This window comes from Argiope bruennichi, chromosome 1 (genome assembly GCF_947563725.1).
Source record: "Argiope bruennichi chromosome 1, qqArgBrue1.1, whole genome shotgun sequence".
In the NCBI taxonomy this organism is placed as follows: domain Eukaryota; kingdom Metazoa; phylum Arthropoda; class Arachnida; order Araneae; family Araneidae; genus Argiope; species Argiope bruennichi.
Window position 1 is genome coordinate 39760505 of NC_079151.1, and position 18333 is coordinate 39778837.

Genomic DNA, 18333 nt, shown 5'->3' on the forward strand with positions numbered 1-18333 from the left:
GATATTAATTTATTGCAATTTCTATTTATTAATACTAGGTTGGTGCAGAGTTTGATAGTATAAAATCCAATTTGTAGGCTATTCTATGCCTATCAAATATATGTAAAGAATCATATGGCATATTGCTTTTGATTCATTGTCCATTTCAAAAATATTTTGATTAAAAATAATTAATATATGATATTTGATTCAGAATCATACTATTGCTTATGCAAAGCAGAAATTATGAAAGCTCTTTTAAAAATATCTAAAAATTGAAGCTTATTGGCATTTTCTCTTTCGTATTATGGCGCTTGGCTTCACTTTGCTGAGCTTCCTTTAAATTTTGCTTGGATCATCATGCAAAGAAAATGTTTTTCCTTAAATTCTAGAAAGATCCATTTCCATTATAATAATCATATATATGCATTCAAGTTCAATATATGCATTTGAGTTCCATTATTTTCCATGCTTGTTATATGGTACACAAATTTATTTCTTCAATGAAATAAATAGGTAAAAAGTGTGAAATTATTTTTTTTATTCTGTAAGTTTAACTCAAATTAATAAAATTGAATGAAAAAATCTAAATCTTTTTTTAAAAATCTAAAAGTTAGTAAGATTTTGTATTGAAATTATTATTACTATGAATAATTATTTTCATCCGAGAGGGATCTGACAATAAGTTATATTTAAATTTTATCAATACTTAGAAAATGCCAAAAAGTAATTTGAAATAAATTTTTCAATTTTTTTTATAAAAAAAATTTGGCATAATTTATTTAGATTGTTATTTAAAAACTAATAAACACTCTTAAGTAAATCATATAATAGCTAGATAAAAAAAAAAAAAATGTTTTGTGTTTATTTTTGTATTTTAAAATTTTTAGTCATTATGCATGTTTTTTTTTCCTTGTGCAATAATCTATTTATTTTTCTTTTATTGTGTGCTTCGTTGCCTGCCTTTAGTTAACGACAATTTCTTTGGTAAGCATCTTCTGCTGTTTTTAACATTGTTCATTCTTGAATGCAAAATTAATAAAATTCTTAAAATTGAATCTTTTTTTTTTGAAAATTCTTTGCTGTCATTTTAAAGCAAATTAATTTTCATTTTTTTCTTTTCAACTGATTATTTTAACACTGAAGAACTTTTTGTATGATATTAATAAAGGTATTCATTATATCTTCAGTACACTTGTTTTTGCATGTTTTATTGTGAAATCGATCTATATTTTGTATAATGCTTGATATCTTCTAAAGACATGCCTGATATTTCATTTTTTTTTTTTTGTATGCCAAACTGAGATGAATAATACTAATACTGCATGAATTTATCATACATAAATGTGTGATCTATAGTTTTCATAATATAGAGATACAGTTAATATCCATATGTATAGAGGAACTGCATGTGAACTAAGGAAATTGAGAGTTGTGGAAGTAATGTTCAGACTATGCATTGCTATCTGAGAATGATTGCAGCACCTCTAATTGTGAAGCTTGGATTAATACATTGTCTATGATCTCAAAAATTATCATAGACAATAAAAGAAGAGAGCATTTATAAAAATATTGAAAATTACTGAATTTGTATAAAATGAATCGTCATTATATTGTTAAATTAATCAGACAGCCTGAAATGCATTGATAAAATGCCATGTTTTAGGACAAATGCAAATTAATAAAACTAGCATTGTGGTAAGAAATTTGTGTAATTGCAAAATTTTATGAAAAAGTGAAAGATAATAATAATAATAAATTCTTTGATTTCATGCCAGTAATAAGCTTTTGAAATGTGTATCATTAATAGCAATACATATCTGTTCTTAGTATTAAAATTCTTCTGTAGTCATCAGATTATAGATCATCAGGTATTCAGGTATCACCAGGTATTCAGATTATAGATTTTGTCAAAAAAAATTAACTGTGAAATAGTATCTCTTCTGTGCTTAATATAGTGATTCAAGACAATTAATTCATTGTACCTTTCAAGGCTATAAAATTATATCAAAAATTATATTCTAGATTAGTGATTCTGTACAATTTTGCTAATAACATTTTTTCCCATTCTATCATTTTTTGTGATATAAAACAGGCATACATTATTTTGCAAATCTGTTTTTTGGTCATTTGAATGTTATTTCATTGTATGAAGATTTAGCTAAGACGCTGTATAAATGATACTGAAAGAAATCATGAAACTCTTTTTCTTCTGCTTTCTGCAACTAAGTGCTTATGCCAATTTTTAACCAACTAACACTTTTTTAGATGTTTAAATGTACTTTGATTTAATTCTTTTTGCTATTTCATATTAGTAGTAGTATACTTATTTATTGTATTAATAAAATTTAAAGTATTGGATAAAAGGAAAACTTTAAAAAGATATTATAGAAAAGTTTTAAAAAGGCATACTATGGACAAATACTTATTTTCTTTCATTTAGTCATATAACCTGTACACTAGATATGAGTGAAAACTTTCAAATTTAGCTATTTGCCTTTTGATGCTTAATATTCATTTGCTAATCCTTCTTATTTTGTGGATTTTGCTAATAAAAATTTTCTGATTTGAATCAAACAAAACTGAATCAAATTTAATTATAAAATCTTCTAATATCAGAAACTTGATGATTCTCACATTTAAAAATATAAATATTTTTTTGTGAGATGAAATTTTTTTGAACTGTACATTTTCTTTTTATTATGCAAATATTATAAAAGATTCAACATTGTATTGTAATTTATCAAGAGTTTACATTTGTTTACAACAGTTTAGATTAGTTAATTAAAACTTTATATTGATCTTGACTAATTTGTCTTTTTTATATCTGTTGTCTATGTTAGGTAATTTTTGATTTGATTTTCAATTCAAATGTTGAAATATTTTTTTTGTGAACTTCAAATTTCTTGCCATCATAAAAGTGTATGTTGAAGGCATGACAATGTATCATTGTAACCAATAAATTTAACATAATTTAGCTTGTACTGTACATAAATTACTGAGAAATTGCTGGAAATTTGATGCCCATTGAAGAAATTAATTTTTATAAAGTAAACATAGAAAGAATTATTTGAGTATGGGCAAATTTTTCTTTTAGAATTATTTGTATAATTTGCTATTATTGGTTTTATATAGTGTTTCATATGTTTAACAGCTCATGAATGAGTATGTGGTTATTGAGTGTGTGTAATGATGAGTGTGGTTGAGTAAACAATGTAGACTTTCTTACATAGCTTTTACTATGTAATGCCAGTTTTTCCTGTTGCACATACACACACACACACATATATATATATATATATATTGTAACTCATGCAGTTTATTCCATTTCATTGAAGTATGATTGTTTCTATATTTTATTATTGATTTTTTTTTTCTAGGAATGGGCAAAGAAGTTGAAAATCTTATTTCTGAAAACAATGAATTATTAGCTACAAAGTAAATCTTTTATTTGATAATTTTAAAATATTTAGTTTTCTCTAATAATTTTGATTTTTGATTTAATTATTTTTCCTTTTCAGAAATGCTTTGAATATTGTAAAAGATGATCTCATAGCCAAAGTTGATGAACTGACAAGGTAATAGTTTGATTTAATCAATTTATTGCATAGTAACGATAATTAATTGGATTTTTTTTCAAATTAATTATTGATAAATACTTTGTTTAATGAGTATGTATATATAAAAATATACTTTGTTTTAGTGAGCAAGAAATCTTAAGAGAAGAATTAAAACAATATATGAGTGTAAAAGAACGACTGAAACAAAGAATAGCTGAACTGGAAGAAGAATTAAAAAAAGTGAAAGAATCTAATGAAAATCAGAAGTCTGGAAAGTCAGATGATGAGGTCAGTTGGTTCTATTTTCTTTTGTACTGTTTTAATTAAAATTTTTTATTGGTAGAAAAATTAGTGCTATTAAACTTGATTTTTTTTTTTTTTTTTTTTTTTTGTAAGTGTAGCTTTTTGAATATTTTTTAATGTAATGCTCATAATTCTGAGTGTATGAAAAAAATGCTTCTATTAATTAATTCAAAGTGTTATGCAATAGGGATATGGTGATTTTAATTTCAGAATTTATTTAAGTATAATGTTCATGAAATATTACTTCATGCATAGCATTTTGCTTTGCAGGAAGAATTGCCAATGGCACAAAGGAAACGCTTTACTCGTGTAGAAATGGCTCGTGTTCTGATGGAACGTAATCAGTATAAAGAACGGCTTATGGAATTGCAAGAAGCTGTTCGATGGACAGAAATGATTCGTGCCTCTCGCAGTGACTCATCATTAGATACAAAAAGAAATAAATCATCTATATGGAAATTGTGAGATTTAGTTTTATAAGTGTTCATAACAAATTCTTTATTTATTAAGCATTCTATATTTCAGAATTTTTATTTTAAATTCCTTTAACAAGTATTAAAACTGATTCATTAAATGATAAATTTAGTAACTAAATCATTTTTAAGGTTACAATAGTGCATAAATTATGAAGTTTATTCTTTTGTTTTCATTTTTTTGTTTATAGGTTAAACTAATTTTAAAATTATTTTGAATTGCTCTATTTTTATAATTTAAAACCTTTTTTATAATAATGCAGATAACAGATTTCTGCGAAAATGCCAATTTCAACTTTTCTGGGTTCCACTTCTATCATTCTTTTTATTCATTAATTTACTTTATTTCAAGCATTTTTTGTTGAAATTTATTTATTTTCTCATTAAGTTAATCAAGCTTATTTATTAAATTTTTTTTTTTGTGTTTATGTTTGACAATTTATTATTTTATGAAGTTTAGCTTTTTAAAAAAATTCAAACCTGTGTTATGTCTGTTTATATTGTTGATTCTCATATCTATATTAGTTAAAAATATGGTTAATTTAACTGGCTGAAGAAATATTTATTCTTTTTATATAAACTATTGAATAATATAGTAAAAAAATTATTTTTTTAAAGCAAAATGAATAATTTTAAGATGATGAATTTTACTATTTACATATTTTTTAAAATAATATCTTAACATATTTATTAATAATCCAATGCATGAATATTTCAATAATTTATTGCTTGATTGAAAAAATTTGTTTCTAAGATAAGATTAGTTGCAAAGTAATTTTAGGTAATATAGGAATATTTAGTTGTATTTAAAATTCCCTTTTATTGATATGCATTTTAGAATTCTAACAAATATATAAATATAAATATTATTTTAAAACAAAAAAAAAATTAATTTTTATTTTTGATTTGAAAGAACAATAATTTTTTCTATCGTTTTCTTAAAAAACAAGTTTGAAATGTATTATTAATTCTGTTTTCCTGTACAATAATATTCATAAAAAAAGTATGGCTTTGATTTTTTTTAAAAAATTAACTATATTTGATCATAGATTCTTTCATATATTTCCATAAAACTTATTAAAAGGGTTGTAGGCTGGTAGTGGGTTAAAATTTTACCTCCTCTCACAGTGTTTGATTTTTAAATTCATAAAAACAGGATAATATCAGGATACAAATAAGCTCTAAAAAGGGTGTGTAATTTTTTCTTTCATGGTTGTGATACAAAATCCTATTAGTTTTTTTAGGGAGGGGGGGGGGGATGGAGTTGCTTTGATAAGTAATGAAAATTATTGCTTTTATGAAGCTTTGTAAAATAAATTCCTTATGAAGATAATGTTGTCTCCCTCTCCATTAAGGAGAAATTATGTGAAAAATTGTTTTTATTTTTCTGTGTTTAAATTCGAGAATAAAAATTTTAATGTATTTTAATTGAAAAGCAAACTGGAATACAAAAGAGAGTAAAAACATATCGATTTTTAAGAATATTGTATAACATCGAATTTCAAAGATATCATACCCTTTCCCCACCACCACCACTTACTCTGCATAATTAAATATCTTAATCGAACCTTCTTACTTAAGGTATTCATTCTTTAAAATAATAAGCCTTTTTGTAATTCATTGCTTTAAAAATTATTTTATTCATATTTTCTTCCCATCCATTCATATTTTCTTCCTTTTTAAGCTGATTTTTATTGTGTTTTAAAATGCTTCCTCATCTATTTAACAATAATTTTCTTTCTGCATTTAGCTTCAGCAATCTTTTCAATGCTAATGAAAAACCAACTAGAAAATCAACGCCTTATGTCAATGTTCATTATAATGCTCCTACATCCAATTCTGGACCTGCTTTGGATACAATGAGGAAGAAGCGATTAGGAGACAGACACAGAGGCTTAGACATTTTAGATAGTGATTTGTGAGTTATATTATTATTTTCTCTCATTTCTATTTTTTTTTTTTTTTTATATATACTTATATGGATAATCTGTGATAATCTGTTCTTTTCAACAGCTGTTTTGGATATTCTCTTCTTTCTTCTATAACTTATTTAATTGATATATATAATCTCCTTGTTTCTGCTGAACAATCCAGTTATACAATAAATTTATAAATTTTCCTATTATAAATTTATTGGATAACTAGTTGTTTAGTGATTTATTAAGAAATGATTCTAAAAAAGCAAGATACATTTCTGCAGAAATGTGGATTTATGTATTTTTCTTATTGAATTCTTATTATTCTTGAGAATTGTGGTTTATTTTCTTTTATGTAATTAATTCTACAATATTTTAGTACATCAGGCACTTTTTGCATGGGTTTATACATTTTACTATTCAATTAATCATACTTATGTTATATCTTCATGTTATGCGCTATTAATTATTTTATGTAGACCAGTTTTTTTTCTATCCTATTTCATGACTGGAAATATATTAAAAAATTTTTTTATCAAATAATTATTTTGTAATTATTTAATAAATTTTTTAGAGTGTCAGAAAAATTGCAACAGCAAAGAGCCAAAGAGAGGAAAGAACAGTATAAGCAGGTCCGAGCTCATGTGAGGAAAGAAGATGGAAGATTGCAAGCTTATGGTTGGAGTCTACCATCAAAGACAGGATCTGTATCTAAAAACTCTGAAGCTGATGGAGGAGGTCAAATAAAGCCAAATGCTTCCACTGTACCAGTTCCAGTACCTGTCTTCTGTCGTCCTCTATTAGAAAAAGAATTAGGAATGAAGGTATTATTATAATATATAGACTTTTAAATATTAAAAATATACAGAAATCAAGTTTGCTAAAAATGCTTTGTTCATTCAAAAAAAAAAAAAAAAAAAAAAGTGTAAATTTTTTTTAACAATAGAATTTCTTTTATGAATTGAACTCATTATAATTCTTTTATAGTATCTTGTATAGATACATTTTTCTTTTCAAGAAATTAATTGGAATTATCAGTTTTTATACTTATTAATCCTGTATGTGTGCCATGTACACAAACATTATGTATTGGTTTCTAACAGCAATTGAATTTTTTGGTTATGTAAAATGCAATGCATAACATCAGAATACCCCTTTAGATATTACAAAACTCCTTTTATGTGCATTGTTCTTACCTTATTTATAATTAGTTTGCAAATTATAAAATTATATACTTCATTTTAAATAATTCATTTTAAAAGGATGAAAACTTGGAGAGGAAATTATTTACTGTCATTTAAATTCAAGTATCGGGTGAGACTTAAAAATTTTCTTGTACATGCATTCACAAATAGAGTCCAAATAATTGGAAAATTAGCAAATAAAACTGTATCTTCATTTTGTAGTTTATTTTTTATCTCTAATTGTGATAGAGGAATATTCCACCATATAATCATATTTTAATATATTAGAGTGCATTTAAATTTTTCACACACACGTATGTATGTATGTATGTATGTATGTATAAATGACCACAATGTAACAGTAAGTTAAAAAAAAAATTTTTTTTGCATTAGCTGAATAATGAAAATTGTACTTTTGTAATAATAAATTTTAGTACTCTCTGAGCATAAGAGCTTTAATCTTAATCTGATTAAATTTATGGCATATTTAGTAGGTTATATGTATTTGAATGGAACTAATCAGTTATAATATTTGTGAAATAAAAGCTATCACATAGTCTAATTGTTTTTTAAAGACAGTTAAGAGAGTGGACATTGGTATGATTATTACTCACATTTCCTATTCAAGCTGTTTTCACATATTGTATTCTATCAATTTTAAAATGGTTCATAAAAGTATGTTGCAAGAAATATATATGATAAAAGTATAAAATCATTTTTATGTGTACTGTCATTCTAAATTTTATTAAATTTTTGAGCATCTGCTCTTATTATATTAATGTATTTATATTTATCAATTTATTATTTAACAGGTTTGGTGTGCTTCTGGAGTTGATTTAACTGGAGGAAAGTTAGAACCTGAAAATTCAAATGTTTCATCAGTTGGTTCTAGTTTATTTTATGTCAGTACACCTGAATCAACTGATGCTGTATCTAAATTGAGTGATGAAATAAAGGTAAAACTTTTAAATTACTAACTTCTTGAAATAAAATTTTAATGTATTTGGTCAGAATGATTTCATAAAGTATATTTTCATGGTCCTTAATGAGCACCTCTCATAATGTTCAGAAAAATGCAAAAAGAAAAAAAATCATACCCTTAACAAACGATGTTTTGTTAAATAAATGTGACAAAAAGACATCATCACATTCAGAATCTTGCTTATATCTCAATATCAGCCTGTGTTTATTGTTTATTTGTTGATTTTTTTCTTCAAATTATTGGTGAACTTTTAAACATAATTAACCAAAGCAGTAAAACACACACACACACAAGTGTCATGATTTCACATGATATGAGGAAGAAGTATTTCAATAGCATTCCAGCTCAAATACAAGAATTGCATTCAGTGTAACTGCAGGAAGTTGTAGAGGAGATTACTGTCCCAGTATAGTATGAATCTTCCATTGAAATAATGAAGATAAAGAAAGCATGGGAAACTTCTGCATCATACCTTGAAATCCATCCTAATAAGGCTGTAGCTATCCACTCTACAGATTTATTTAAGAGCAATTCTGCATTTCATGTCCCCCAAATATTGAGGCATAGGCAAAAGCAAGTGTCTTTAAACAGCTTTCTTGTTGTTGTTGTTTTTTAAAAAATGAACATGTATTATAAATAATGAATTACATTACAAAATTGTTATTTATTTATTTTGTATTATTCTATTTTACTGATTCTATGGAAAAATTTGTTTTCACTTAATGAAGGTTTTGCATTACAAGTAAGATTTGGGAATGAATTGTGCTTTTTAAGCAAGATTCCACAGTATTTTCGGTTATACATTTGCTAAATAAAATTTATTTTTTATTAATAGAGACGAATAAAAAGATTTTGATGTATCCTAAACATTTCAAAGTGAATTGTTATTTTGACCTCAAAAATTTGAGCTGGGTATGTTTAAGTGAATAAATGATGTTTTTTTGACAGATAATTAAAATTTGTATCTTGAGAATTTTTTTTACCTTTATAGCAAATAAATATGAATTAATGACTTTGAATTGAACATAAATGAATGTAAAATGCAACTTGGTTACTTGGAGAACTCATTTGAAAAGTGATTAGTACATAAAATCTCTGTTTTGCATTTTTGTTTAATTTCCTTTTAAAAAAAACATGTTAATAATATTTGTTTTGCATAATGTTTTTGTGTGTTATGTTTATTTTTCAGGACTATGAAAAACATCGCAAGGAACAAAGCGAGATGGATCAAAAATTGTCTTCCTTTGTATGGATCTGTACTAGCACTCATACTACAAGCAAAGTATCTGTAATAGATGCAAATAATCCTGCTGAGATATTAGATTCCTTCCATGTTTGTAATTCTCATCTTCTGTGTATAGCTAGTGTACCAGGTATACTTTATTTTATTTATTTATTTTTCATTAGATTTAATGATAAGATATTAGTATAATACTGGGGTAGATAAATATTAATGGAATTTTTTTTAACGTTATTTATATTGAGAGAAATAGAGAGAGAGTTAAAAGAAATTATTTTAGAAGCTTCATCAGCATTATACATTTTATGGAATATGATTATAGCTTCATAAAATGTGAACACATTATTAAAAAATATATGAATGTATAGTTACTGTAATGGTAGTACTTAATTTGATGAAAATACAGTGTACATAAAAAAAAAAAAAAATCCTTTCCAGTTTAATGTTATTTATTTTAGTATGATAGCTTTGTAGAATGAAATTAAAAGTACATTTATCTTATTTAAATTTTTATTAAAATAAAAAATATTGTAAAGATCTAATTATATGTTGCTAATTTTTTTTTCAGTTGATATTTTTTAATCGAGAAAAATTAATTTTAGTTTTTGTTTTTCCATCTAGAATATTTTGAGACAAGAATGTTCAGTCAAATGTAATAGTAAATGTTTAGAAAAAGTATGCAATGCAAACAAATGTGTATTTTTATGGATTCATAATTAAAATTTCAGTTATTAAAATCTTACTTTTTTAAAAAAAAAATTCCATTCTAAAATAATTTTACAATTTTGTTAACTTTCACTGTTTTAATTTTTCATAGCTTTTCTTCTTATTAAATAAGTTTATCTGTGTAATGCAAGATTTATTTCTGATTCTTAATTATACATTTATAAGTTATAGTTATTTTTGCAATTTTTTTTTCAAAAAAATATTATTATTAGTAAAAATATTATTAAAAGTATTTTTTAAAAAATATGTTTTCATTATTTTATTTGTATTTTTGTGTGAAAATACAATGCATGTAAAATTGTAATCTTGTGCAATGCAATTTTGTAAAATTGCAATCTACAAAAAGTGAATGTATAAATGAAGTAAATTTAACTTGGATTTAATTTTGATTGAAAAAAAAAGTTGTATCAGCTATATATCGGGTGTCCCATAAATTTGTAAATACTTTAAAAATTCATAAAAATTGAAGGAATGAGTATATTTTAATGCGGTTTGCGAAACTGTTATTCTCATGAAGGGGGATATTTTTTCATACAAAAAAAAAAAAAAAAAGTTCAAAAATTTGTCGATAGAGGGCGCTAAACACAAGCAAAACATACAATTCTACGGGAAAAATACTTTTACTTGCATGCAAGCAATTGTTTACATGCGTATCACACCAGTACTACAGTACTTGTTCTATGTGTCTGCCATCACCACAAATAACAGTTTGGAAGCGGGAGACAACACTGGTAACTGCATCATACAGCATATCTGGATGAATGCATGAGATTTCATGGCAAATGGTTTCCTTTAGCTGCACTAACGAAGTTGGCCTATTGCGATACACCCGAGACTTAAGGTAACCCCATAGCCAAAAATCAAGGGGTGTTAAATCTGGTGAGCGTGGGGGCCATTCATGTGTAAAGTGACAGCTGATTATCCATTCTTCAATAAAAGTTCTTCTCAAAAATGCCTTCACTTCGGTGTCGATGTGAGGAGGTGCCCTGTCTTGCATGAATGTGGCTGTGTCAAGGACTTCGTGTTCCAATAAGGATGGTACTCCGAAGTCTTTGGTATACCAGTTATTCGTGCCTCATCTCGTGCGCTACTGACTGCACTTGTAGACTGTTCCCTTAGTGTGTCCATTTGCGAAGAGACATCGGGGGTACGGACTGTTGTTAAACGAGGTGCACCACTGCGTGGCCGATGACACAAACTTCCAGTTTCTTCGAAACGGCATACTAGGAAAACAAGTTCAGCAGGAGTGATCGGACCTGAACCTTTCTTCAATCTTTTCTTGGTCCTAAACTTTCGTAAGGCTTCAGCCGCCGATTCGTTGCTGACATAAAACAACTTTACCAATAGCGCTTTATTCACCAGTGTCAACATCTTAATACAAACCTTATGCAAACCTTTAGAAATGATGTGTCAATTGCTCACTCTGCCTTTCATAAGACTTTAATTTGCATATTTCCACTGGTTTGCTTGTGTGCAGCGCCCTCTATTGACAATTTTTTTTTCTGTATCAAAAAAAAAATCCCCTTTCATGAGAATAATAGTTTTGCAAACTGCATTCAAATATAACCAGTCCTTCAATTTTTATGAATTTTTAAAGTATTTACAAATTTATGGGACACCCGGTATATCTATCTATCTATATATATATATATATAGTAAAAACATTTTTTTAAGTAGCTTTATGGCCAAAAAGAAAAGACACTTTTGTAAATTTTAAAATTTTCCTTTTATTCCATCCTGGGAAACATGATTTATGTACAAACAAGATGTGTCAATCTGCAGCACGACAAGAGCAAAAAGAGCAGAATATTTATCCCCAATGATTTTATACTATGAGATTCTGATAAGGATTTCCTTACACATGTCAATTTAAGAAAGGAAATTACAGGCATCTTTTAAATAAATTTGCATAGATTGACATATTTTTATCCCGTCACTCGGAATGTGAGAACTTGCCAATTTCAGCAGTTTTACAGATCTCGTATAGCATTCATTAAATAAAAAAAAGGTGGAATTGGATTAGGAAATGAGAGAATATTTTAGAATTTAGTTAATATGGGTTAAATTAAGATAAAATTTAAGAAATAAATTAAGTTTAAATTAGATTTTAAAATATCATTATACATCTTCATCTTTTTGACATAATTTGGAGAACACAATTGATAAAAAAGGAAACAATTCAATGAAAATGAAGATATGTTCAAAAGGAGACAGAGAGAAAGATAATGATATTAGGAACTTTGTTGAACTCCATACTGTTAGTATTTGAATTACATTAAAGTAATTTTCATGATTTTTGATTTCCTCAGATTGTTCAAAGTCAAATGGGTATTAAAGTAAAATTTCTGTGAATAGATTTAGGTTTTCTGTTGCAAATTAGCAAGAGGGAAAAAAAAAAAGGAAAGGAGGAAACAAGGAATTAAGAATTAATTTTAAAAAAACTTGATTTTTTTCCCAAACTTAACGTTTTCTTTAATTAGAGGAAAATATTTGAATAATGACATAAAAAAATTTGAACGAAGTAATGGTATTAGAATGTTGGATGTAAGAATTTTAATTCTTAAAATTAATCAGGTAAAGGATTTATTTTAAAACAAATTCAGTAAATTATATCAGAGAAGAAATATTATATCTTTAGTTTGAAAAGTGCACTTTTCCTTCAATAATGCTCTAATTTTTTCACTCAATAATTAAAAACAATAATTCAGGTAGATATATGTAAAAAGTCATCCCAAACACAAAACATTAAATATATATTTTTCTCTTTTAAATTTGGGCTGTGAGAAACATTGAATCCCCAATATATGTGCCAAATTTCATGACTAAAAATGTGATGAAATTTTCTAGATACTATAGACACTCAAACTCATACTACCTTTTATTAATGTTGATTGTGATATTTGTAAATAATGTTATAAAAACACTTAACTTTATTCTTATCAATTCTAAACCATGCTGTTTTATATTCAAATATTTAAAATATTATGATATCAGGAAAGTGCGATCTATGTTTAAAATTTAGCTAATTCAGAAGCCATAGATAGTGGCAAATTCAAGAAACTTTGATATAGCGATGCGCATTGATGTTTATGAAAGTGTAGCATAAATATGTTTTTAAGAAACATTATCCTTTTAATTTGAAGTTTTGCAATACACTGTGTGTGTGTGTGTGTGTGTGTGTGTGCGCGTGCATGTGTGTGCGCACTTTAACAATGTCCTCTAATTTGATATTCGATTTTAATTTGTTTCTTTTTGTTTTTGCTCCTCAATCATTTTAATATTATGTCACCTCATCTTTAGTGAATAGGACGAAGTTGTAATTCATGCATTTATTAAACATTATGGCTCTTTTGTTGTTTTCCAAAACACTTGATTTAAAAAACAAACTATATATATAAACCTTTTTTCTTATGTCTATCGATATAAATATTAACATGATGGTAACTTATATATGTATATTTTTTTAATGCAGGTATCAAGTCAACTGATTATCCTGCTGATGACGAATTTCTGAAATTAGGTAAAAGAGAATGCATATCAGATGTCAATGACGCACAGACAGGAAAAGTTGGTGATTTACTGTATGTTAGTGTGTCTGAACCCAATTCTGATTCTGCTGCTTCTACGCCTGTAAATAATGGTAAATAAATTTTTAAAAATTTAGTAAAATTTCTATTTTAATATTGCAATCAGGTCTAAGTTTATTTTTATATCTTTTAAGACAATGCTCAGTGTAGTATAGCAGATGAAATCAGGAAAATTGAAGAAGATACCAACAGAGCAGCTACTGAAGCACAAAGTATGTTCAAATAAATTGTTTAAATATATTTTGAATTTGAGCTTAAAAATTCATTTTTTTAGGGTAATTAAAATTATGTGCAGCAGAATGCAAGTAAATAATTCATTGTTATATTTTCATGAATTTTATTTGAATTCTTATTCAAGAAGCTTTAGTTTTAAATTATTTTTAAAGATTCTTCTTTTTACCATTTTAATATTAAAATATGGAAGATATTACTTTAATTTTAAATTCTTTCTCAAGTAAAGAAATTAAATCACATTTTTTCCAACTAAGATTTCCATTTTAAAACGTTACATAATAAGAGTTTTTTTTTTCTTTTTCCTTTCTCTCTCTTTGCATAGATTCTTTAAACAAGGAAACTCTGAAACAAACATTTAGTGATCCTCTTCAAAACAATACAGATACTTCTGATCCATTAAATAAAGATTCTAATGGACATGAAAAAATGTCCACTGTTCTACCTACTATGTGGTTAGGATCTCAAACTGGACAGTAAGTTGATTATCTTTTATATAAAATTTTATAAAAGTTTGCAAATGTGGAAGGAATAAAAGTGATATGGAAAAATATGGTTTCAATGTATTTTGGTATCTTTTTCCTATATTTTTCCATAATTGTAAGATTTAATAACTTGTGTGAAGGGAAGGGGAGTAAATTTTATCTGCTTTTGAAAGAGTTAACCCCCTCTTCCCCCTCAATATTGCAAAATATCTGTGTGTGTGTGTGTCAGAGAGAGACAGAGAGATGAAGTGAAATATTTATTCTACTGTTTGTAGATTTTACAAAACTTAATACAAATTGCTTAAATAAGTACATTGAAGTTGTTTTATCATAATGTTATATTCAATAATAATATTGCTGGGAACTCTCCCCCCCCCCAAAAAAAAATAATAACAACGTAAATATTAACTTTAAACAAAAATAGAGCAAAATAATGTGATTTGAAACATTTGTTTTATCTCTATAGTATTCTATTATTTTTCAAATTTAATGCAGAAGTAATTTTCCAAGAATAAATTTTGAATGTTTTAAACAAATAGGCAGTTTTTGGAAAAGTATAGAGGGAAGTAATTTTACCTATCTGGTCCTTATAAAATGAGTTAAAATAAGTTGTTCTAGATGTTGAGAGATATTAAATGGGAGAAATAAATTGCAACTTTCTCAATCAGTAATATTATATAGTTGTCATTTATTAAAGATTTTAATACCACAAATAAAATTAAATAAAAAATTATAAAATTTGTACTTACACTATGAATAAATGTGTTACAAGAAATACTTGTGACACCTGATAATATGCATTATTGTGAAATCAAGTTAATATTAAAAGTGAGCCTGTGCATTGCAAGTAAAACATTATATATTTTGAAAATAAACTTCAAGTTATTTCTTCTTAATATTAAATATTGAAATGGAAAGTACATGCAATGGGTGTATGGTGCAGTAGTGATGGTAATGATAATTTTTTGCACAGAAAAAATCATTAAAATACAATCAAAGCATACATGATAATAACGCTTGTCGAACTCAATAACACACAAGTAGCAAATTGTTACTAAACGACTGTGATGGCACAGAAAGAATTTCAAATCACACAACTACTTCCTCTTGTGCATGTGCCTATGTTTTTTAAAGCTTCTGCTACAGAACATCAAATGATCAAGAAGAAACTATTTATCTTGATTCTTATTAATCATTGCATCATTGGCTCAGCATGTGTCTCTAAAACTCTCTTTCTTACTATGATACCATCTGTGCAGGGAAACAATATTACAGATTCATGATAATATTAAATTTTTCTCTTCTGTATTAAATTATTAAATTATATGTTATAAATATATTTCCAAATAATATTTTATATATATATTCCAGACCACAACATGCACTTTTTATTAATTTTTTTTTCACTTGATCTATACTTTTTTACAACTTCAGATCAGATTTTGTTTCATTGAAAAAGAAATACATCAATTAACTTTACACCATTTTTACCCTGAAATGCTTAGAAACAATAATTTGTAATAGTCATATGAAATGCTTCTCTTTTTAAATTACGTGATATCTTTTAAAGTTTTTGAAGGTGTTAACTTTAAAAAAAAAATAATCTTAGTTCTTTAAAATTTTTATTACATGATATATAATATTATTTTAAATATTTGAATTAATGTTTGGTCTGAAAAAATCAAACTACTTTAATATATCATTTTTTAAAATTTATTTACAGCATATATGTACATTCATCTGTGACTCAGTGGTGGAGATGTATTTCTTCTGTTAAACTCAGAGATTCTGTACTTAGTATTGTGTAAGTATAACTTTTAAGCAGAAATACTGATTAAATTTTCTTTGTTGTTGTGTATTTGTCTTTTAAAATTTGCTCCCAGTTATTTTTATTTTTACTATTGAAAATTTTATAGGCATATACGTGGCAGAGTATTTGCTGGACTTGCTGATGGGACTGTTGCAATATTCCACAGATCTGCTGGTAAGTAAGCAATTTTAAAATTAGGACTTTAAACTGAAATTTTTAACTTTTATTCACTGTGTATCATAAATTATATTTAATTAGTTGACATCATTGATTTCAGTAATTTTTATTTCTGTCTCACTTTTAATGTATTATTATGTACAAAATATTTACTGATATATGTTAATTCTTTTTATTTTGGTAGATGGTGAATGGGATCTCATGAATTTTCACCTTTTGGATTTGGGGAGACCCTTATATTCAGTACGATGCATGACTGTGGTTGATAAAAATATTTGGTGTGGATATCGGAACTGTGTTCATGTTATTGATTCTGAAACTCTCTCTGTGATTGTAAGCATATTTTTATATTTATGTGTATTATACTTTAATGATATAGTATAATTGCCTTAGCTATTATCTGTTATCTATAAAAGTAAGATGCCTTTTAAGTATTCTAGGTTAATGCTTCAAGAATCTAATTTTAAAATATATAATAGGAGACAAGGATAATTATATCAAGAGAAATTCTGTATTGAAAATCATAGCAAATTTGCTCATCATACTGACATTAATTATTGGAAATAAATCACTATTCCAAAGGGGCAAATCCAACTAGTATCATATGCTTTAGAAAAGTTTTAGAATTAAACCTTTTCCAGGATGGTGTTTACAAAAGAAACTTTTTAAAAGAAAAAAAACTTTCCTCCATAGATATAAATTAATTTGGTTCAGAGATTCATTTTTAAGCTTTTATTGCTTTACTAAGAATTCTCATATTTGTCTAAATATTGAATTAATAATTATGAATGTTTGTTACTTATTTTTTTAATTAATTATAATTAAAAGTAAATAAAATCAATATAACAATCAACATCTATTAAGTAAGGAGTTAAAAAAAATTAAACTTGTGGAATATTTACCATAAGGTGTACTCAAATTTTTGGTTCTGTAATATTTTATTCTAGGAGAGCTTTGATGCTCACCCTCGGAAAGAAAGCCAAGTGCGCCAGATGGCTTGGATTGGAGATGGTGTGTGGATAACTATTCGTTTAGACAGCACCTTACGTCTTTATCATGCACATACTCGTCAGCATCTTCAGGATGTTGATATTGAACCTTATGTCAGCAAGATGCTAGGTATTCTTTCTTAAACAGTTGTTAATTTGAAAACATTACAGTAAAATGATTTTCTGTCTTCTGTTTTATATATCACATTGCATTCTAAAAAATATTAATTGGAACACAAAATATGTTTATAATTTTTTGTAGTTTTGTTGCTATGAAACAAATATGAAATATATTTTATTTGTGGTTCCATGTTCTCTTCCAAATCATTTTCGCCAACTATTCTTTGTACTTTCTTTAAATTTTTAATTTGAATTCTAACAGTTGTTCAGAGGGGGGGGGGGGGGTAGAAGATAACGAGAAAAAAATTCATAGGAATAATATGGATTTATTATGAAAAATTAAAATGCTATATCATTTAATTTTATTAAATAATATAACATAGATGTACAAATATTTCGACTCTGTATTAATGAGAGATGCACTTATGTTCTTGTGTTTCATCTTAAAAATTTGCATACCTTTTTTTTATTAAAAATATAGAAGTGCTTATTTGAAATTTATTGTTTGTTTATCAGTGTTTGAACTTTATTTGCTTTCTAAAATTATGCATAAGTATTAAAAAGGGAAAAG

General features: G+C 26.1%; 1 protein-coding gene across 4 annotated transcripts in view; it reads left to right on the plus strand.

Annotated features, from left to right (window-relative positions):
* Positions 1-18333, plus strand: part of LOC129968850 (C-Jun-amino-terminal kinase-interacting protein 4-like) — a 47931-nt gene that overhangs the window by 23201 nt on the left and 6397 nt on the right. For 2 of the 4 annotated variants that reach the window (XM_056083142.1, XM_056083162.1), the window contains 16 exons: positions 949-966; positions 3360-3417; positions 3501-3557; positions 3683-3827; positions 4113-4303; positions 6066-6233; positions 6806-7055; positions 8228-8371; positions 9587-9770; positions 13836-14003; positions 14085-14162; positions 14507-14657; positions 16390-16470; positions 16583-16650; positions 16838-16986; positions 17601-17772. In XM_056083142.1, coding sequence (XP_055939117.1) covers positions 949-966; positions 3360-3417; positions 3501-3557; positions 3683-3827; positions 4113-4303; positions 6066-6233; positions 6806-7055; positions 8228-8371; positions 9587-9770; positions 13836-14003; positions 14085-14162; positions 14507-14657; positions 16390-16470; positions 16583-16650; positions 16838-16986; positions 17601-17772 — 2082 coding nt within the window. The remainder of the gene's footprint in view (positions 1-948; positions 967-3359; positions 3418-3500; positions 3558-3682; positions 3828-4112; positions 4304-6065; positions 6234-6805; positions 7056-8227; positions 8372-9586; positions 9771-13835; positions 14004-14084; positions 14163-14506; positions 14658-16389; positions 16471-16582; positions 16651-16837; positions 16987-17600; positions 17773-18333) is intronic. The other 2 variants (XM_056083152.1, XM_056083170.1) reach the window with 1 other exon arrangement.